Source organism: Dama dama, chromosome 21 (assembly GCF_033118175.1).
Source record: "Dama dama isolate Ldn47 chromosome 21, ASM3311817v1, whole genome shotgun sequence".
Taxonomy (NCBI): domain Eukaryota; kingdom Metazoa; phylum Chordata; class Mammalia; order Artiodactyla; family Cervidae; genus Dama; species Dama dama.
In genome coordinates this window covers 27,207,123-27,230,529 of record NC_083701.1, presented here as the reverse complement: position 1 = coordinate 27,230,529, position 23,407 = coordinate 27,207,123, and the positions used below count along the sequence as shown (strand labels likewise).

General features: G+C 39.4%; 1 protein-coding gene across 4 annotated transcripts in view; it reads left to right on the top strand.

Moving 5' to 3' along the window:
• The window catches only part of ASPH (aspartate beta-hydroxylase), a 182,600-nt gene that overhangs the window by 54,153 nt on the left and 105,040 nt on the right, over nucleotides 1–23,407 (top strand). For all 4 annotated transcript variants that reach the window (XM_061123370.1, XM_061123369.1, XM_061123372.1 and 1 more), the window contains 9 exons: nucleotides 5,395–5,487; nucleotides 8,568–8,639; nucleotides 13,119–13,241; nucleotides 16,767–16,799; nucleotides 18,066–18,122; nucleotides 18,613–18,666; nucleotides 19,098–19,130; nucleotides 22,593–22,631; nucleotides 23,175–23,210. In XM_061123370.1, the coding sequence (XP_060979353.1) occupies nucleotides 5,395–5,487; nucleotides 8,568–8,639; nucleotides 13,119–13,241; nucleotides 16,767–16,799; nucleotides 18,066–18,122; nucleotides 18,613–18,666; nucleotides 19,098–19,130; nucleotides 22,593–22,631; nucleotides 23,175–23,210 (540 nt within the window). The remainder of the gene's footprint in view (nucleotides 1–5,394; nucleotides 5,488–8,567; nucleotides 8,640–13,118; nucleotides 13,242–16,766; nucleotides 16,800–18,065; nucleotides 18,123–18,612; nucleotides 18,667–19,097; nucleotides 19,131–22,592; nucleotides 22,632–23,174; nucleotides 23,211–23,407) is intronic.

The window sequence follows — 23,407 nt, the reverse complement described above, 5'->3', positions numbered from 1 at the left end:
AAAGAAAAACCCAGAAGCTTCTTCAATAATTGTTTTTGACCACCTTGTAAATTTCCTTTAGCCTTGTTCATGTTGCTGTGTGTATGTGTAGGGAGTAGGGTGGGGGGTTAAGTTTGGTTCTTTAGAAGAAATAAAGGAAAACAGTAACTGATGGGAAAAAGTGTATATTTGCTGGATTTAAATTATTTCATTTAATTCTTAAAGGCCTTGTAAGGAGGTACTATTTTATCTGCTTTCTGTATTTGTGGAGACCAAAGTTGTAGCAGTGGTTATGTGTTCAAGATGGGATTCAAATGGAATTCAGATGGAATTCTTGGTTCATGTTCCTGAGCTCCTACACATGACCTCATGTTGTGAGATGTTAAACTGAGTCCACTCCATTCCAGTCTTTGTGGAGTCCTTTCGTTGGTCCTGAAATCAGGCTCTTAGGGATCTTTGAGGCAGTGTTTAATTCTTCTGACCTGTCATCCTCATCCTGGAGTCTCTGTCCATCTTGGGTTGTGTGAAGATGACTTGAATCTGGAATGGCTCTTACTGTATGTCAAGGGAAGCTCTTAGAGTTCGCAGCAGTAGGACCGCTTTTGGCGTGCCTGCCAAGATTGTGTCTGTTGAGTATACAAGCCAGGAACAACAGGATTGGCATGGCAGTTAGTAGGAGTGCCTTTCTGGTGTATCGATTTCCCAGAATGTTTCTCAGATTTCGTGTACTGTTAGAGTTGTTCTTGGGCTGTGTTGATTTACGCTGTTAGACTGCTTGCATCTGAAGCAGTAGCAGTCCTGAGTACTTCCCGCATGAACCACAGCAGCCGGAGTAACCTGGATGGGTAAGATCAGTTTTTTATTATTCTGTACACCACCGAGTTAGTGAAGATTGATGTAAAAGATTGTGGAACTGAATTTTTAAAATATCTTCGCTTTTATGTGCTAAGTGTGTGAAATCCTATGAAGCATCGTATTATGTATAATCCTTATTTTCCCAGATGTTGGTGAGGAAGCAGTTTGTATGTAATTCTTGTAAAAAGTCAGTTGTTCACTCTTAGAGTAAGAGGCGGGTTTCTAGGACCTTTCTGATGCTCAGGCCTATGCTGTTCGCCTGTGTTGGCCACCTGGTCCTTCCTCACTCCCAGCACCTTCCCTGCTGAAGAATTTTGTACTTACTGGTCCAAAGCTTTACCTGGAGTCTCTTGTCTAGTATAACTCATAAGGCCATATCCCTGATGTCCTCCTATAATCTGTTTCAGTCTTATCAGTAAGTCCTTTCCTCATCAGTTTTTTGTGAATAGTCCCACCCCCTTTCCCTAAGGGTCTGTCACTTTCCCCATCTCGTATACTCTAAAGAGTTCATGTTTCTTATCTTTTTACTGTTCCCTTCCTATGGGTGATAGGGGTTTTGTGTGTTGGTTTTCTATAGAACAGTACCTTGAGTTAAACTTGTCTTGTTTAGTCGCTAAATTGTGTCTGACTCTTTTTGTGACGCCATGAACTGTAGACTGCCAGGCTCCTCTGTGCATTTGATTTTTCCAGACAAGAATACTGGGGTAGGTTGCCATTTCCATCTCCAGGAGATCTTCCTAACCCAGGGATTGAACCTGCGTCTCCTGCATTGGCAGGTCGATTCTTTACCACTGAACCACCAGGGAAGCCCACCTTGAGTTAGTAGGTGCTGAATATTTGTTGTATGAATGAATGCAATATGCAATTTAGTAACTTTTTAAATGTTACACATTTCTGGGGAGAAAATCCATTTGTTCTTTCCCATGGTGGTCTGGTGTAGTTGGGTAGTACTGAATAAATTAAGCTGATATTGGACTAGAGTAATTGTGTCAGGTAATTAAACTTGCTGTGAACAGTTGATTTAAAGTACTCATTTCATTTACTTTTTATAACTTCTTCCATTTTGAATTAAAATTGGAGGCAAAATTACACACTTATTAAATTTAAACTTTTTAAAAATTAATTTATTTATTTTAATTGGAGGCTAATTCCTTTACAGTATTGTGGTGGTTTTTGCCATACATTGACATGAATCAGCCATGGGTGTACATGTGTCCCCCCCATCCTGAATCCCCCCTCCCACTTCCCTCCTCACCCCATCCCTCTGGGCTGCCCCAGAGCACCAGCTTTAGGTGCCCTACACATGCATTGAACTTGCCCTGGTCATTTATTTTACATATGGTAATATACATGTTTCAATGCTATTCTCTCATATTGTCCCACCCTCTCCTTCATTTTTTTTTTTTTTTCCTAATTTACCTCATGCACTCAAAGACCTAAACACAAGGTATGTTTTTAAGAGAATTCGATGATCTTCCAAATCATACAGGAGCTATTGTGGTTGGCTCGCAACGGTCATTCAACCCTAGATAATCACCATCAGGCAACTGTGGTCACTCTGCTGCTCTTGCCAGTGGAGGAATAGAAGTGGGTTCTGGTTTTGACTATTGAAATGGGAAGAATGGTAAGAACTTGCAGGAAAAATTTCTTCAAGCCTAAGAAAGAAGCAGAAGAAGAGGTGGTTCTTTGCTTCTGGACAAAGTCTTGTCTCAAAGAGGACCTTGCCGCCTGGGAGACCTGGTTACCGCCCTGAGGAGGAAGCCAGTGCTGAGAGCCAGCCAACCTGCTGTTAAATAATAAATTTCCTTTTTGTTCAAGCCAGTGTGAGTTGGTGTCTTGTTATTTGCAGCCCCAGCAACGTCAAAACCAATACATTCATTTCATAACCTGACTGACTATTTATTTCAGTGCTACATCCTTGCCATGTGTACCTCACAATAAATCCAGTTTGAAAAGCTTTCCTTTGTCTTACACGTTTATTTTTCTTGTTTAGTTTTTGATTTCTTTTTGCCTGAACTCTTGTACAAGACATGGGTTTACCACTGTTTTCTGGGGAACACTTATTCATGGATTCATGGGCTAAAATGGACTTAGGTAAGAAAAACTCGAAACGCCAGAGTAAAAGCTTTCATATGGGTTATCAAATCAATAAGAATTATTCTAGAATGCGTTTTCATTAAATATTAGAACCTTTGTAAGAGTCTGGGGAAGGAAAGATGTTAATAAGAACTTCAGCTTCTTTGAAGTTTACAAAATAGTTTATTTTTGTGCTGATTTCACCTCTGGAAAATCACCGTGACCAGGTATCAGTAAATTTACAATTCAGCTGCCACTTTGGACAGAAAAGAAAACGGCTCAATATTTTTTCTTGTTATGGGATTTTGCTTCCTCATGTTATTTTTCATGTTTTACAATTTCAACTTTAGAGATAACTCCCAGCTGATTTAGAGAAAACTGGTTATTAGAGGCAATGTGGGTCTGGATATTGATGTGTAGTAGTAGTTTTCAGGCACTTTTGGCCTCACATTTTTTTTTCAAATGAAATTTTTCTCTAAATCCAATACAAATGGGATTTTCAGGCAGCTTAAATCTTTCTTGTTTGATGGGGACATATTTTATTGCTTATTGAACCCATGGAGCACAGTTTGAAAGCCTGCTACAGACAGGCTTAGTAGAATGACCTTGTAATTTTTCATCTATCCTGAGATACCTTTGAGAGTGAAATAATTATACCAGGACAATAGACATAAACTGGGACTGTGGGCAAATTAGGCTTGTGGTACTGAAACGGTGGATGATGCTAGAACTGAGATGGGCATCTCTTTGGTAAATAGTAGCAGGGAAATTGATGAGTCCCCGTTTCCTCTGCAGCCCTAAGCCACTCTGCTACAGCTAGAGCTGGGGCCCTGTAGAGTCTGCAGTCATTTAAAAAGCAGAGCAGACATTCACTGGGTACACCTTGCCCTTGAGCACTGCTATGTACCAGGTGTTTTCTGCAGTGCTGAGAGTGCAAAGATGATTCTCCTGTTCGGAAGATGAAAAGTTTACCCTATTAACTCAGCAAAGCTTGGCTGAGTTTGGCATGAAGAGGTCCATACCTATCCCAGTAACAGTTGAGAGCTCTTAAGCATAGGTTATTTAAGTGGAAAAGTGCATGGGGGAGTTTTCAGTCTTGAATTTGGATCTTGAAATGTAATGTGTTTTAATAGGCTTTCATTTCTTACCCCCACCCCCTGAAAGTGAACTATAATTAGGATCTGTACCTATTTGTGTATACCCTGTCTGGAATCTATAGTTAGGAGCAGAACACGATCGCATGCGTTGGTGTTTGTTTTCTCATGTTAGATTTTTGCGTAAGTAGTGTCAGAAATGAGTCCCTAGAGGAAATATCAGTGATGAGGTGGGGCCCTGTGAACTGTTTCAGTGTCTTTTTTGGGATTTGGGAGAGTGGGTAGGAGTATGTTTTTGTTAATGAGAGAAAAATAAAGAGCTATAGAAGAGGGAATAGTTGGGGAAAACACAAAGAACCAGAGCAGAAGGGTAAATGAGGATTTCCCAGATTATAGCAGTATACCTACATTGAGTTAAAGGTGCTTAAGATTAGAAAAGGCCTTTCTGTTCTGTCCTGACCTTTTCACTCCAGCTGTTGACATGCAGACACATGCCCTTTAATATCTGCTCCTGGTACAAGACTCTCAGTGGGGTAACAGAGAGCCCAGGGTTTGGTAAATGGAATTGTCAGGCTCATGACAGTCTAACTTAGTTTTCTAAATTTTTGTATTTAATTTAGGATGCATTTTAATGTGCTATGTACAAAATCTCAAAGAATTAGCAATATATAAGATTTTAGAGCAGCATTGACTTAAATCATCTTTCATGTTAATTTATCCTGATGTCCTATTTTCCTTATGACAAAAAAAGAAAAGTGAAAGAATTTTTTTCCATATTTTTAATGGATTTTTTTATGGAATTGCATGTGTTAACTTTAGAAGGTTGTACATAGTGAGTTATATGTTTTTTCTTCTCATATTTAACTATAGTTTTCAAGAAGAGTAATTAATTATATATAAATCAAAGAAAGGCATGCAGGCAATAAGAGTAGAACGTTCCAGTACATCTTAGTTGTCTTATTGCTGAATTTGGAGTTCAAAACTTAGAAATTCATTAGTCACCCACAAACATGAGAGGAGATTGAACTCATACTGAACTTCTTTTGGCAAGTTCAGGCATGACTTGTTATTTTATTTTACTTATTTTTTTTTTACTTGATCTTTTAGAGATTTGTGAATATTCAAACAATGATTTATGATTTTTTAAATGAAAGGTTAATTTAGGTAAAGAGATGTTAAAGGCCCAGGTGAATTCAAAGAACGAACTATTTTCCAACTTTATTTTTTTATAAGCATATTAATATTCTCATGTAACAGAAACTGGAAAGCTTTGAATAACTGGCAGTATTGATGAAGTGTTGGGAAATATTATTTTACTTGGTTTAATGTGTCAAAAAAATTTTTAAAAAGAAAAAAAAACCTTAAGTTAATTTTGTGAATAAAAATGCAGGCCTTAAAGAAAAACCTGCTCCAAAGCCAACAGTGCCGCCAGAAGAGACAGACATGTACCCTTGGCTGGAAGATCAGGTTCTGGAGAGCACAGGTAAGCTTTCCTCTGATTCTGACTGGACGCACCTAGCTGCATCCCAGGTACCCAAAGGTAGCAGCTTCCAGAGTCCTGTCTTATCCTTAATTTTGTTTCTCAATGATCGCAGAATAATGAAACACTGGATTAGCCAAAAAACTCGTTCCATTTTCCCATTAGATGTTACAGAAAAACCTGAACAAATTTGTGGGCCAACCCAATCCTTTTTCTTCTTGTCTTCTGAAATTTTATAGTAAACTCTCTATTTTTTTTTTTTCTAGAAAAAATCCACACAGGATCATTTTAATTTTTGAGATTAAGAGTCCCAGACACAGAAGGCTTCTCCTTGTCTGAGATCATAGTTAGAAACATCGTGAACTAAGTGCTGTGTTTCTTGATTCCAAGTCCAGGATAACTGTGCCATATTATATTGAAAGTAAAATTAAACAGGTCTTGGACATTTAGTTTTGCCCTCTTCTGTCACATTATTTAATGAAGTAGGTCGACTGGCTCCCAGTCTTTTTAATATGAGTCTCCTGTCTACAATGAAAGACTTCCCAGGCCTCCTTGAGATCATCTGTGAAGCCTGTTTTATATCTACATGAATTCACACATCAATTCAAGTATTCCCTCAGGCACTCAAGGGCCAGTGACCCATATGATAAAAACTCCTGAAATCTCTTAATAAATTGTTAAATGACGTCTGATTCCATTACTCTCATTTCCTATTGATGATCTGGTTTTTATTACGAAGTACTATTTCTGCACATTTTCTTCTACTCAGTAGTTCTCAAAGATTTGGTTTCATTTTGCCACCTATTGGAAATGTTAGGTATGACACTGCATTTTTACCGGCGATTTAGCTACTGAATCCAGATGGTAGTTGTGTTGATTTTATCACTATGTATTGGTGAATACTGTTTGGTTTACCTTCCTTCCTTTTAGTAAAGATCAGAATATTGCTGTCAGTTTTTGTTGTTGTTCAGATAATCCCAGGAGAAGTTCCTGTCTCACATTCCTCTACAATTGCCGTAATCATGCCCTGGCTTCGCAGCAAGGGTGATATTTTTTTTCCTTTATTTTTTAAGAATTTAAATCCATATTTGAATTTAGCACCTCATATTTTACTTTGCACTAAATTAATTTTTAAAAACCTTGTTTGTCAAAGCTGGTACTTACTCTGAAATGTACCATTTGCTTTCTATTGTTCTTTTTTTATTCTTTGTTAATATTACACTTTGCATATTACTGATAACCTGTTCCAAACTCCCAAACCCTTCAGTTTGTTATCAGCTCATATCCTTTTCAACTTCTTGGTGATATTTGCTTTGGTTTAAATGTTACCTTCCCAACGTTCCTCTTATTTGGGTCTCTACCTTCTGTCTTCTCTAACTATAAACAGAGTCTGTAAACAGAGGTCTATAAACAGAGGTACATACCTATCATTAAAAACACAATAAAATAGCTGCCCTCCTTGATCCCTACTCATGGATCCAGGAACCTGGTGGGCTGCAGTTCATGGGGTCACGAAGAGTTGGACACAACTGAGTGACTAATAGTTAACTTTCACTTGATCCCTACACTTCTTTTCATCTGCCCTCCAGTCCCTCTTCTCACTGTACAAGCCACACTTTTGAAAGAAGGATTTGTAGTTGCTTTTTTGTCTTATTTTACACTTAGTCTTTAACTCATTGCAGCTTGGCTTTTTTTTTTTTTTAACCTTTAAACTCTCCCAAGGAGAGAGAAGGTACATCCGAGGCTCATGGAAAGATGGAACAGGTGGTGCACTCGCCAAGTTCAAAGCCAGCGCTGGTAGCAGGTGTGACTGGAGAGGCATGGGAAGGCTAGATTGTGGAGGTCTTACATTGCCTTCTGAGGTTTCAAGGTGCTTAGACTTTCATCTGTTCAGGCCAAGGGAGCCATTAAAGGGTTAACAGAGGAACAGAGTGCCAATCTCCACTTCTCTTTATTCACTTTATATTTTCCATGGTTGGTGCTGTCAGCAATTTTAAAACTGGGAACTCAGCTGGGAAGCCCTCGTGGGCATTGTGTGAGGGCAGAGCAGAAATTGGCAGTCTCCATTGGAATTCTGTGAGAATAGGTATAAAAGTAGTTTGTGAAATGTAAGCATCTGTAAAACTAGAAGGCACTCTGCGTGCTTTAGAAACGGTTTTGTAGAATAATTAGCAAAATAGTCTTCTGCATTTTTCCAGCCTGAAGTTCAAATTAACTTACTCTGTTTTTGTTATTGACGAGTACCTTCTCAGTATAACTGATGTCCTCAGTGTTTATCTCATGTGATAGCATTCATGATACTAAGCCTGGTTCTAAGCCTGTGATACTAAGCCTATGTCCGCTGAACACAGATGATGGCTGTTAGACAGAAGGTTTGTAGTAGTGTCAATGTGGTTGTAGCTTCTTTGTTGTATGATGTCGCAATAAGCCTAAAAATACGATAAGCCCCACGATAGAGTCGTAGTGTCACTACTAGTGTTCACGTCTGCAATTTAAATCTGTTTGAATCTATGGATGTGACTGTCAGATGAGGGTCTCCAAAGCTGAGAGGATTGTCTTGTAAGGTCTTCTGCTCACACTTCCAAACACCTTCTGAGAGCAGGCAGCCAACCCTCACACCAGCCAAGGGGCCTTTTCTCCTGACTACTGGGGAAGACAGTGGTTGACCATGTGCTTTTAATGTATACTGACTTCATCTTCTGCATTTTATCTTTATTTCCCAGTACTTCCTTTTCTGAAAACTTTGCCCCTCCTATTTTCTTTATTCTATTATTAATGTGAACGTTGTTAACTAGAAACCAAAATAATTTTTTCTTTTTTTTAAGAAAAATCTGAACCTGATTCATTTCTTATTTTTTGATATCTTATGGAGAAGTCTTTTAGCATTTATATCTGCTCTCAAAACCAATTTTAAATATCTACCATATTTGTCAACCTAAAACAAAGGATTGAGCTGTTATGGAAAAGGAGCGTAGCTGATTAATCCAATATATTCATTTTAATGTGTATACGTGGAGGTCATATTTCATGTTATGCTTTAATGTCTAAATTTTTTCTACTTAGTAATGTTTTAATTATTTTAGGACCTCAGAATATTGAAGATGAAGTACACGAACAAGTTCAGTCACTTGATGAAACAGTATACTCAGAACATGGTATGAATTAAAATATGTTTCATGTGTTACTAAAATGATGGTTAACTACATAAAATGACTTGAATATTATTTTAAAATTTAAGTATTAATTGAGTGGGCTTTTAAAAATTATTAGAGGACAAGTGTTTTTAAAATAACACCGTGCTAGTTTTATTTTGCCCCATTTTATTGTTAAGAGAATAAACAAACGGAGACCAGTGATAGCGTGATCAATGATACATCAAGAACAAATAACATTAGCAACAGGAGGAGGGAAATAGAAGAGAAACAGGCAAACTATAGTAGGCTCTCTGGGGACTGTTTTCAACCCTCAAAATTATACTGACTGCTTGGGTGGCCACCAGAGCAAAAAGAAACTTTTAATTACATAGATCATATTACTAGAGAAGACAGGAACATGCTGTTTACTTAGAGAATGTAAAGCAATTATCTAGCTCTTACATCTAAAAAGCTTAAGTTCTGTATGTAGAATATTAAATGGTACTCTAGAAACCAGTGTTTTCAGATTTGCTAAGACGGTTTCTTGACTCATCCGTTGATAAAAACACAGAACCCCGAAAGGGTTTCCCAGGTGGCTCTAGTCGTAAAGAACCCACCTGCCAGTGCAGGAGACTTCAGAGCTGCAAGTTTGATCCCTGGGCAGGAAAGACCCCTGGAGGAGTGCATGGCAACCCACTCCAGTATTCTTGCCTGGAGAATCCCACAGACAGAGGAGCCTGGGGGTTACAGTCCGTGGGGTCTCAAAGAGTCAGACACGACTGAAGCGACTTTGCACACACGCACCACCCCAAAATGTAACAGGAGGGTTTTGAAGAGAGCAGAACGCATGGCGTCCTGATACTTCTGTTGGATTGGTGTGAACTGAAGGTGGCCCTAAAGGAAAAAAATTATGTTTCTTAAAAACAAACAATTCCCCATCATTTAAATTGGGCTTCTGAAGGCCTGCTAAAGTATCTTAGTCCATCTTGGGTATTTTGGGGTTAAGTGTAAAGCATCCATCAAGCTCCATCTGTGCTCCACTGGGGAGACCAGCTTTGGCTGAGTTTGAGGGTTTTGCCCTTGGCTCGTAGGGGTCTAGGAGCCTGATTCCTTTTAGTACCATTTCTTCTCCACCAGAAAAGCTACTTCACCTGCCTGGGTGAGCAAACACAGGCTTTCCTTTCCTACATCTTTTTTTAAGTTTCAACTTTAACCTAAGTCAAGGATGATGCAATCTCAGTATATGGTTGATTTCAATATGATGAGGTAAGTGCTGTGATGGTGAAATACATGATGCTGTGTGGGACTTACTCAGACTTTGGGGTCACCAGGGGCTTCCTGGAAGAAATGACATTTTGATTTAGGTGCAATGCTTTGCCAGTCAAAGGTTGTTAGCAAAGTTTTAAGTAGAGGGCATCGCATATCTGAAAGTCCAGGGACCAAAAAGATCTGAACATAGGTGGAGAAATGAGGGGAAGGGATGTTTTTACTTGATGCTAAGAGGACTTAAAACCATTGGAGGGTGTGAAGGGGTGTTGTGTATTCTGTCTGCAGCGTGAAAAATGAGGTGGAGGAATTGTCAGTAGGAAGATGGGACAGGGAGACTTGTACTAGGGATCTGAGTAAGTCGATATGGTTGATCAAAGTAAATTTCAGCCAACTTTGGGGGAGAAGGAAGTGAAGAGTGTGGTGGACATCTGGGTAGGTGGATGCAGGAAGCCAGACACTGGAGGAAGGAAGCCAGTCTAGCACCTGGATTCCTTGAATCTCTTCTTTGTCAAGACTTTCTCCTCAGAAAACCACAGACTGTGGCTTTAAATACTACTTCTGAATACATATCTGCAGCCCTGATCTCTTGTCTAAGCTCCTGGATTTACCTAACTGAATAACTGACTAACTAAGATAACTATTCTTATCGCTATATGCATGTTTTATGGATATCTCAGACTCAAAATGTTCCTAAAACTGAATTCTTGATTCCTGTCCATCTCACAGCTCCACTGAAAAAAATGTTTTATTCCAGCCTTTTATATTTCTAGTTAGTGGTCTCTTTATCCATTCAGTTGCCGAAGCTAAAATCCTGGGCGTTTTCCTTGATTTCTTTCTCCTCTTCCCCTCTCATGCATAATCCATCAGCAAGTCCCTTCAGCTTTGCCTCCAAAATGTATTCTGACTTCTGCAGCATCAGTACCACCATCCCCTCTTCCATCCACTTGGGTCTTTGCTTCCATCTTTGCTCCTCTGCACCCAGTGTTTGATGTGGCCAAGCCTGCTGTGGGCCTGGTCTCTCTCCCCTGATCACTTTTCTCAAGCCTAGTTGGCCTTCTCTCTTTTCTCTGTAATCGCCAGGCCTGTCTCTGCCCTAGGACCTTTGACTTGTTCCGTCTCCTGTTAGTATCTTTGTGTGTGTGTTCCAGTCATCACATCTTATCGGGCCACACTTGCCTCCTTGACACTGTCTCTAACGTAGACTCTGTCCCCATCCTTCTGTGTTTCACTGTCGCGTTCTGGTCCTGCAGTTACTTTTATTAGCTGTGTGGCTTTAGCACAGTTCCTCAAGCCCTTCACCCTTCAGGTTGGATGACTGCTCCCTCGTAGGGTTGGGGCGGCAGTTGCAGAGGGCATTGGCCGCGCCTCTGGTGAGGTCTCGTGAGCTCTCAGGAGACAGTTTTCCTCATGGCGGGCTGTCCCTGGGTCGTGGAGACGCTCAGTGTACGGTGCTTCTGCTGAAAACGGGCTTCTGTTGGATGGATGGCCAAGAGAGCTCAGCCCTGCCCACGTAAAACCTGTAAAACTACACTGAATAAATAAGTAAATAAGGAACATGACTAGAAGAAAAGAAGAGTTGTACAGTTAGTGACAGGAAAAATTGATTGGTGTGCTGAAAAGCAGAAAATCTGAAATGAGGAGAAACAAGATAGGAGGCTGTGATGAAAAGACCGAAAACAAACAGTGTCAACATAAAAGGGCCTCATGGCCCAGCTAACACCTGAGAGCGTCACTGGGCCACACCAGGTGGCTGAGTGAAGTGACTAAGAACTCGTCAAGTAGAAGGACCAAGAACGCCGTCCTGCAGTGTGAGGGGAAAGGTCAGTAGCCGTAGAAATTGTATTATTGTTACCACTGTGGTGACAATGATGGTAAAAATATTAACAGCAGCTGCACAGCAACAAAAAATTTACTTCTTATAGTGAAAGTGAAAGTCGTTCAGTCATATCAGACTCTTTGCAACCCCATGGACTACATAGTCCATGGAATTCTCCAGGCCAGAATACTGGAGAGAGTAGCCTTTCCCTTCTCCAGAGGATCTTCCCAACCAGGGGTCGAACCCAGGTCTCCCACATTGCAGGCAGTTCTTTACCAGCTGAGCCACCAGGGAAACCCAAGAATACTGGAGTGGGTAGCCTATCCCTTCTCCAGCAGATCTTCCCAACCCAGGAATCATACTGGGGTCTCCTGGTTTGTAGGCAGATTCTTTACCAACTGAGCTATCAGGGAAGCCCTCACTTACTATGGGCCAGGCATTTTTCTAAGCCCTTCAGTCCTGGTAACAATGCTATGAGTAGGTACTCTTATTATTCCTTTTTTCAGAAGAGAAATCTTAGGCCCAAAGTAGGTAAGTAACTGGCCCAGGGTCACACACAGCTGGTATAGGTGGTCCTAGATGGTCTGATTCCTAGAGCAGTACTGCACTGCACAGCATTATCTGGCTCACTTGCGTTCTCTGGTTAGAATGGTATATGTGAAACATCCTCTGCATGAGGCCATGTCAAGTTACCAGTGGGAGGATGTCTCAGACCACAATAATGAGCAAACCTATGCTGCAGTGGAGTCACACAACATGTCCAACATCTACGCAAGGGAGGAGAAATGGTTAACTATATCATGCCAGTCTCACAACAGAAAATGAGCATCTTGACATAAATTAAAGGCTAAACACAGGAACCTTTAGAAGCAAAGAACAATGCATCTGATCTAGTGCTGATGACCTCGCATATGGTTTAGCTGGTGGTTGGCTCTTCTTCGCAATGGAACATTTACATAGAGTTGTCTAAAACTGTTACATGGAATTTTATGTCAATTCTCAATGGAAGATCACAAGGTGACCTTTTCTCTGATCTAGCGATCATTGAAGAGGCAAATGTAGTAAGAATTCTGAATTTATTTATTCAGTTATTAAATATGGATTGAGAACTTCTCATGGCTAGTCATAACCCCAGGTGCTGGGCAGACAGAGCCACTGAAATAGGTGAGGTCCCATCCTTAGTGAGTTTAAGTTCTAGTGAGAGAAGACCTGTTGCCCCCTCAGGTGAACTAGCCTTTGGCCAGAGAGAGGACAGAGCTTCGGTGTGTGCAGTGGCCCGGAGGAGGGGCAGGGTGTGCCCAGCAGCTGCAGCGGGTACGTGCAGCCTTGCAGATGGGCCGTTGGGGTTTGTGTTGGCTGCTGCCAGGGGCCCTTGGTGTAGACCTGTGTCACTTTGTTCATTATTGTTGTTCAAGGAGAGAACCTGCACCAAGAATCGGAAGGACCAGCAGAAGAACTGCAACCCGAAGACCATGTCTTTGTAGGAAGTGTTGCAGATGACAGACACGAACCCATGGGAACTGGAGCCGTTCATGAAGGTAGAACGCTTTGTTTTTGGTTTCTGAATAAAGCACAGTGAGTCATTTGTAATTAGGATTGTTGAAGTTTTTTGAAACCAATATTTAACTTTTATCTAAAGTATTTTTTTTCTTTAACTTGAAGCTAAAAATTTCAATAAAATGAGTCTTTTCCCTAAAATAAATAAATGTCCCAATTTTTAAATTCAAAGCACAGTAGGAGGGATTTTGAGAATTTATGCATTTCTTATAGGGTATAAGTGAAATCCTTCAGTACAATTCCTGGACTATCCATCCTGGAATACCATTTGTTATAAGAAATTCAAGCAACTGATGAAATATTGACCTTAATACTACCAACGGTCTTGTTCTAAAATGAACTCTGTGACTACAGTGGGTAGAATACAATTTGTAACTTAGGCATTGGCAAATCTTTTTTTGTAAATGACCAGCTGGTCATTATTTTAGGCTTAGCAGACCATAAAACCTCTATCGCAACTTCTCAGTTCTGCTGCCATGGGGCAGAGGCAGCCCTGAACAACGCCCAGTTGAGTATGTGTGGCTGTGTTCCAGTGAAATTTTATCTGGAAAATCAGGAGGCAGGCCCAAGGTAGTCTACATATGGACCAGACTACATATTGACTGGTTATCAATATTTTAAATTAAATGCTGGCTATTTAATTATCAGTTGAGTCATTTACTTTGTATTGTTTGCATTAGGCCAGTTAGAATGATAGCTATTCACTAATGACATATAGAAAACTTTCATTCATATACTTATTGTTCTGTTCTGTTTTAATATGAGGCTGCCATGGTTATTTAGAGCCCTGCTAAATTAAGTCCACATGCTTTTGGGGTCTGTTCTCTGTACTCTTCTTAAAGTAGTCCTTTGAGACATTAATGAATTCTTAAATGATTTTAAGCCACAAGTTTGTACTCTGCTTTTTGTTATTTGAAAATATACAAATTGTATATCATATTATACTTAAAATGAGTATGAAGGAAACATTGTTTTTTAAGAGAGATGTTTTATCTCTAAGGAGTGATGCAAGAGGGACTTCCTGGTGGTTCAGTGGTTAAGAATCCCCCTGCCAATGCAGGAGACACAGGTTAGATCCCTGGATTGGGAAGATCCCACATGCTCCAGAGCAACTAAGCTCATGGGCCACAATTACTGAAGCGTGCACTCTGGAGCCCGAGAGCCGCAACTGCAGAAGCCCATGTGCCCTAGAGCCTGTGCTCTGCAACCAGAGAAGCCACCACAATGGGAAGCCCAGGCACCACAACTAGAGAGTAGCCCCCACTCGCCGCAACTAGAGAGAGCCTACACACAGCAATGAAGACCCCATGCCGCCAAAAATTAAAAAAAGAGTGATACAAGAAAACAAGCCTATGCTGAAACTAGGTTGCAGGGTGGTTGATGACACCCAATACGAAGCGAGAGGTTACACAACACACCCCACGCACCATGTAGTAATCCTCAGAGTCTATAGCACTCATGTAACAACACAGCACCACTGGCCGCAGAGCGTCTAGACTGGAGGTGCCTGGCAGGGTTCAAGGTTTAGCTCAGCCTAAGCTGAGTTCAGAGCAGTAGACAGAACAGTGAGAAGCGGGCAGTAGATCAGATCCACAGCTCTAGTAAAGGTAGGAGGGTCCGGAGCCATAGCATCCTGGATTCAGAGAGAAAACCTCTTAGGAACAAGATCCACTAGGACGAGTTGATGCCCCATCACACTGCTTCTGATCCTGGCCGCATTTCAGTGTCCCCTGTGGAACCTTTAAAAGAATTCCAGTGGCCCACCCTGGTCAAAGTGGATTGGAGTATTTGGGATGTGGGGCCCGCAAAATTGGGGATTGTAAAAGCTCCTTGGGGATATGTAAGTGCCGCCAGGTTTGAGCACAGGTGTGGTTGGGCTGTTTACTCTCTGCTGGGCCTTACTTCTCATTCCGCTCTGCTGTGTCTGAATGGGTTAAGGCTTGAATGTCTGTGCTTGGAGCCAGTGGGAATCAGGCAGAGTTGATGGAACTTGTCCAGGCCATCCAAGAACTGAGTGAATAGGTAGCCTCCAGACAATGTCATTGGTAAATGGTTGCAGGGACTCTTTTAAAGCATAAACCTTATGAGGAATTAAGTAGATCTACTTCTCACAATATTTAATATATTGGGGAACTATGTGAGAAGCAAACAGCTCCTAATTTATGAATAAACGTATTCCCAAAAGTTTATGTTCATACCTTTTGTTGAGAGCAGAAAGTATACTTTGCCATATAAATAACATTGCAAGTGATGGTTTGATTTCCATACCAACCCACAGAATTGTATCTGATGTATAATTTGGGAGGAAATTTTAAGTTCAAAATGCTTTTCAACATGTGTATGATCTCACTTGTGTTGTGCATTGAAAATACACATGTACAGACTAGCTTTTGAACTTTAGACCTTCTGGTATCGTATATATCATGATTTCTATGGGAAAACATTTCTGAGTAGGAATGCTGATGAAATGATTTCATCCTTTCCCAGGAATCTCTTGCTCCTTCGCATCTTTGGCCAGGATAACTAAGGAAGATTGACAGTTGATATTCTAGATGATGCTTATACAACAAGTTTGATTTAAGACAGTCAAATAATCGGAAACATAAGGAATTTGATATTTTTGAGGTTAGGAGTTATAGATCAAGAGTAGGCAGAAACACTTCTTAAAAATTCATAAATTGAAGAAACTTTATTTTCTGACATAATTTTTAATTGGGACATAGATTCAGTTTGAACGTAAAAGTTGCTTGTTAAAAGTCTTCAGAAATTAAAAATACTTACGTCCATATGGCTATTAAATTAACATAAATGCCGTCAGGGGTATGTAGATGAAGGCATCAACACATTGACCTTTCAGTTCCCCAAACATCTGAAGTCCCTCAGTTCTCCCTTTGTGTTTCCATATAGAGACTGTACTTTTGCTTCCGAAAATGGCAGGACACGTCTAGAAAATAGATCAGCACGGGGTGTTGTGATGTGGACACAGCCTTTGTCACTGTGTTGTGAGAACAGTCATGTCCGACTGTTCATGGCCCCATGGACTATAGTCTACCAGGCTCCTCTGTCCGTGGAATTTTCCAGGCAAGAATACTGGGGCGGATTGCCATTTTCCCTTTCAAGGGCTCTTCCTGACCCAGAGACTGAACCCTCATCTCTTGCATTTCCTGCTTTGGCAGGCAGATTCTTTACCACAGTCGCCACCTGGGAAGCCCAAGTCTTTACTCTGTCTAAATCACCCTCCCTTTTTAGCTCAAGTTACAGTATTTGTCACCTTTGTGGGGTTGCTAAGTGAATCATATAAGAAAAATATGTGAGGCATTTCTAAATGTAGTTCTAGTGAAAGCTATTTAGCAGACATTTGTTGATATTTTCATGTTTTGTTTTAATACCTATTTGCTTTCAAAATAAAGTCAATGATAAACATTCATACAGAATATACATATATAAAATATATAAATATACCATTTATTAAGGTAGTAATCTTTATTTAATGTTATTATTTTCAGAAACTGAAGATAGCTACCATATAGAAGAGACAGGTAAGATTTTAATTTGGTACTATTCTTTTCTAAATAGAATTAATTTTTTCCTATAAAAGAGAGATAAAATGATTATTATTTATTAACTATTATACTTTATATCAAATATCACATAATACATAAGAAATGATTATTATTATATGTTATACCACAATTATATATATATGTATATTTGTATGTACACATATATATATAGCTATGTGTGTACATATATAGATGTGTGTATATATCTACATATAGATACATGTATATATGAATATAATTTTGTGCTTTTGGAGTCTATTTCCTGAAGATAAATTCCCAGTAGTGGAATTATTAAGTTAAAAGGTACTGTGGGAATTTGGGATTAGCAGATTAGAAACTGCTGTATATAGAATGGATGAACAGCAAGGTCCTGCTATGTAGCTCAGGGGACTATATTTAATACCCTGTGATAAACCATAGTGGAAAAAATATAAATAAGAATATGTATTTATATATATATATACTGAATCACTTTGCTGTATAGCAGAAATTAACATAATATTGTAAACCTCAATAAAAATAAATAAATAGAAAAAAGTTTTTAAGATGATAATTGAAAAAAAAAGATGCCGTAGAATTGCATGTTTTGTAGTCCTAAATTACCAAGTCAGTGAATGGTCAGAGTTGTGTCTTGTCTCATATCATGTGTCCTCAGAAGGTATGGCCACACTGGAGATGAATGTACCATCTTCCAGTAAGCCTGTGTTGGCCAGTTTTTCTCCCAGGGTCAGAATAGATCCCCCTTTCTGTGGGACTATGTCATATTGTTGGCTGGCATTTAGGACCTATGTCGTTTCAACAATAGGCATCTACAAACATGAGAATTGCATTGTGGTCTGGGGTGCTCAGGTGTTGAGTCCAAGTGAAGGGCTAGGAATGTAGGTCCCCACTCAGGCTCACTCGGGCAGGTGCCTCCTTGTGCCTGGGAGGAGGGTTCACTGCACTGCTCTGTGTCTCTGCCTCATTTTTTGTTCTGTGAATGTCATTGAATTTTCATTAAATGAGAATATAGCTCCATGATTTTGTGGTTCAGTTACATTGATGATGGAAACTTTCTTATTTATCTTTGTATTTGGCATTTAGCACAAGTTAGTACCTGTTGGTTTCATGAATGAAAGTTTGAGCACCATTTTGATTTGATTTCTGTCCACCCTAGCAATTGTGCTTTTCCTGTTTTAAATATCAAGCATAATCCTTTTCTGAGACATATTTGTCATTTCCTAATTGTTTCCTAATTTACAGCTTCTCCAGCCTACAGTCAAGATGTGGAAGACATGATATATGAGCAGGAAAATCCAGGTCTGTAATGGATGTTTCTGTTTCAGGCAGTGACCAAGGTCGTTTCTACCCAGGGTTAATGATTCACTCTGATTCAAAATAGAGATCTCTTTATAATATTTGAGTCATTTTTGGCTGCCCAGGTATTATACAAATTTCTGAATATAGTTTAATATTACATGAAGAAATGGGTGAAAAGGAGATGTTTTTCAGATCACTGTTGGGATTCTGTAAATATTAATAGAATACTGGCAAGAATATTTGGGAATGAATGAGGCAGTGTGATATAGTAGAGCCAGATTTGGTGAAAATTCTAATTCTGCTTCCTATCTTTGTGACTTGAAAGGAAATTATGGCCTGTTATTCAGCTTAAATTTTATTAAATAATGATAATAATACCTATCTTACACAATTGTGAGGATTAGAGTTAATTTGTTAATATTTTAAAGTAGTGTCTAGCAATGTGCATGTTTTTTCATGTTTGGCAAAGGTGTATGTTTTTTCTTTTTAGATTCCAGTGAACCAGTAGTAGTAGATGATGCTGAAAGAACATACCAAGAAACAGGTACTTGATGAATGTTTTCATTAGATTTTAAACATTGCTTCTGGCTCTATGGTTGCAAATGCAATGCTTTGATGGGTCAAAGAGCCTAATACAGGATTTTTTGCTTTGCATAGATTGTTCAAAAAGACTTTCAGGCTTTCATATTTCATCTCATCTACCACCACCTCATAATAAAACAGGATATTAATTCCTAATGTTTCTTCTGCATGTCTTGCTTTATGCCAGTTTGAGAAATTTTTATGAAAATAATTTACCTGTCCTTTCCTATCATTGTTTTTGGGCACAGAGGCCTTTCTCACTGATTGTGTGGTCATTAAATATTTAAAGGAACAGAATTCTGTATTGGAGATTTAGTTGTGCTTTTTAGCTAAAATAACTAAAAAGTAATGACTCAAGTAATACTTATTTTGGTTTTATTCTCTTTTTTGCAGATGATGTCACCTACCGAGACTATGATGAACAAGGTTTGAAAATGCTTCTTAACATTAAGCTACCTACTTGTTTTTAAAATCTACTTAGAGTTTGACTGTGAAGTATGGAGAGTGATACTTTTAGCTACAAATACCATAACTTAAAGCAGCCCAATCAATGGGTAGTTTTCAGAGTTTACTTCAGGAGATGGTTTATCCATTCCAATGGTTCTGCCATTGCTTTAGGAAGCAGTTACAAATTTTTCAGGGAAATTTAATCTCATTGCTTTATAGTTGTGGCTCTTTTTAAATTAAATATAAGTCCTGTGCTGAAGACTACTTTGAAGTGAAGTGAAGTGAAAGTTGCTCAGTCATATCTGACTCTTTGCCACCCCATGGACTGTATCCATGGTATTCTTTAGGTCAGAATACTGAAGTGGGTAGCCTTTCCCTTCTCCAGAGGATCTTCCCAACCCAGGGATCAAACCCAAGTCTCCTGTATTGCGGATGGTTCTTTACCAGCTGAGCCACAAGGGAAGCCCAAGAATACTGGAGTGGGTAGCCTATCCCTTCTCTAGAGGATCTTTCTGACCCAGGAATCGAACCAGAGTCTCCTGCATTGCAGGAGGATTGTTTACCAACTGAGCTATCAGGGAAGCGAAGACTACTTTAGTCAGAGTTTAACTACTCTAGTTGCTTCTGCAAATTAATTTTGTTAAATAAAGATGCCTGCTCTCCATGGAGAAAGGTATGGAAGGACTCCATTCTGGGCTTAAAGCAGCATAGAGAAAATAGTTCTGGCATCAGATTCTGATTTAGGCAATTGCAGCTACTCTTGTTGCCCCAGCACTTCCCATGCTGTTTTCATTAAACTTCCTGAAGTAGGTTATATTTTCACTTCTCCCCAGATGAGAGAAGTGGGTTCAGAGAATGTAAGTAATTTTGCATGCGTTCATTTGACTAAGAAATGATAGAGCCAACAGTGGATCCTTCTTATTTCAATATCTTCAAAGATGACTCCATAGAAGGAAAGAAGCCATTTGAGAATAACTTTGTGTAAAAGAAGAAGGTTGAAGAGATGTGTAGGTCTTAAGTTGGGTATGGAGGACTTCCTATGTGCTGGATGATTTTAGGGCTTGACGCTCAAATATGAATACTATGAAGTCTCTACTTTCAAAAAAAATCTTGAGGTCTCATGTTAGCTGGTGAATTTCAAGTGAGGAAAATTAGGAAGAGCTATGTGTAGGTCCAATGTGCTAATTTCTTAAATATGTGATTTTAAGATTTGAGCCTACCAAGATCACCCTCACCATCCACAGGTCCTAATGGGATGTGAAGGATGCTATCAGAAGAATCCTAGAGTCTAGGGACTAATATTTTTTATAATAAATTAAATAACTTGGCCACTATGAATGCATTTAGGTTTTCTTTTCAATTTTGAATTTAAAGGAGAAAAGAGGAATTTGGAATTTAAAAATTGCATGTAGAGGTAGGATTTGAAATAGTGTTCTAATTTCTGCCAGTCATTACTGTATTTTTCCAAATATGCTGGTAAGAACATGTTCCAAATGCAAGTTGCAGACTAGATCTAGAGAATTTTAAAATCAAATTTGAAAGAAGTATAAAATTAGATAAAATGCTAAATAAGATGTTGTGAAAGTAAAGATATTTTCATAGGCAGAATATTGTAATAAATATAATTTAAAATGTTAACAAGGTAAAAATATGACCTGAGGTGTCAGGAACCACGTCCACTGTTGTGCTTATATGCCTGGTGGATGGAGTGCTTTTTCCTAAGACAAATAGGACTAGAAAACAGCCTTGGGGCCAGAAGGTCATGAGCAGTCTGTCTGAGCAGGTAGAGCCTGCCGAGCCATCCAAGGGGAGATATCAAATTAGCTAATGGATGATATTTGGATCATAGAAGAGAAGTCTATTCCCAACTGAGTCTGAGAATCTTCTGAATATGCATCATGATTGAATCCAAAGACTTAAGTAGTTTAAGAGAGGGGAGAGAGCTAGATGAGAGGAGGTGCTATGGCTGCACTCTGATGAAAGGCAACATTTAATGCCTGCTAAGAAGAAGGTGAAATGATGAAGATCGAGGAGAAAGGAGAGAATCAAAGGAGAGAATGGTTGCCCTGGAGTTCAAGGATGAGAGCATTTGTTAGGGAAGGAGCTGCCAGGAGATCTGGTTCAATAAAGGCAGGAAGTGTCCACTGGGTTAAACAAGGGCTCGTGGGTAGTCTTAGAGGAGTCTTTTCAGGGATGTGGTCAGCGCTGGAAGATAGACTGGAGTGGGTTGAGGAGAGGAAGTGAGAAGACAGCATATGCAAATGACTCTGAAGAAATTAGATTGTGAAATGGAGGAGAAGGAGGACAAGGACAATCTTAATGGAAGAAAATCTAAAAATATATATGTATAATATATATACACTTGTAAACACACATATATATGTATAACTGAATGACTTTGCTATCCAGCTGAGCCATTGTAAATCACCTGTACTTCAATAAAAAAGAAAAACATACAAAATAAATAAATGAATAAAATAAAAATGACAACAGCAACAAAAAGAAAAGGCTTGTTTGTTTTTCAGTTGATAGAAGAGCATATTAAAATGGGACACAGTTCAGGGTGACAGAGTGAGCAAGTATTCACTGTTCCTTTGTCTCCCAAACACCACCAGAAGGATAGAAAAGCATTATTAAAAACTGTCCTTTATTCTACCCAAGCACTGGGAATAATATCTAAAAGATAGTAAATGCTCGCTATTTTTCTTTATTAAATGATCAAGGGAAATACATTTGTAACTGTGCTAGGACTATAACACAGTTTGCTCTTAGGGTACGAGGACATTTGAGGCATTTTTGAAGATGGGAAAAGCAGGAATCAGGCTGACTAGGGAAGCTATGAACTAGCCGGACACGAGGGGAGATGGTGGCAAAGACAAGAGCCTAAGCAGTGGAGCAGAGAGAGGTGAGCCCTGGGCTGTGGTTAAGGTAGTGGATTAAGACCTGCCCGCTGAACCCTCGTCTCAGGGGCGGGAGGCAGGGCCGTTTGCCCCAGGTGGAACATGTGAGCATTGCTTACTCTGCGAAGTAGAGAATCTGCCAGGTCTGGGATCCAGAGTGAAGAGCAGACAGAGCTGTGGGTAACTCAGAACCTCCACTATAGTCACAAAGGATAAAAGAGAAATTCAGCACCACCCAGGGATGAACAAAGTATGGGATCCTGTTAACAAGTGGTTGGGGAAGAACTTTAATTTTCTCCATTTTGCAAGAAGGAAGCATATATCATTGTTCCTCTGGCTAAAAGCGGCTACTCTGCAATTTGAATCTAGGCCTGTTTCACCCCAGAACCAAACTCTTCCCCACTGTACTCTGTAAACTGCCATCTACTAGTAATGAAGTCACAGAGGTTCAAGAATAAACTAGACTTTGAACTGTATGGCCGCTCTTGTGTTTTAATGAGATGCTGGGCTAAAGGAGTATTTTTTTCTGTGTATTTTGTAGTGTACAAGCCATTGCAAAATGAAGGGACAGAAAGTTCAGGTAAGGTATTGAGCTTCCTGCAAGTCAGCTCCCCTTGCGTTTGTTAAAGCGAGTATAACTTGTGGAACAAAGGTAGATGTAGTCAGAAAATGCAAGACATTCTTAAGTCACTAAGGAATTGGATCACGTTGATATATTTATCCTGTTTATGGTGCAAGGTTTATGTCAGCAGAGATAATGCCAACCTTTATTTTTTTTCAACCTATTTTTAAAAATCAATTGATTTTTAAGTATTTATTTATTTTTTGACTGCACCAGGTCTTGGTTGCAGCATGCGGGATCTAGTTCCCTGACCAGGGATTGAACCCTGGGCCCCCCTGTGCTGGGAGCGCAGAGCCTTAGACACTGGACCACTAAGGACGTCCCCAGCCTATTGATGTGTTCTTTGGCTATAATTTAGAAATTAAAGTTGATATTCTAACAAATCTCTCTAGACGAAACCCCAATCTAAAAAAAGTCAAATTTAGGTCTCCAAACGAATATCTTAATTTAAAGAACTTGTGAAAGTGAGTTAATGTAAGATGTGCTTAATTTTTTTTTTAGATAATGCTGTAGACAATTCAAACACAATTTTAGAAGGTAAGTTAATTTTATAGAAATCGGCTTACTTTTTATATTAAAGTTATATTCATTTCCTCAACCAGCATTTATCACACACACACTATTTGCTGTCTTTCCAGTGCTCAGGGGCTCAGAGGATGAGAGTGAATAAGAGAGTTAGAATTCTGTTTTCACTGGGGGCTGGCACTCTAGTGACCAATGAGATGATAAAGTAA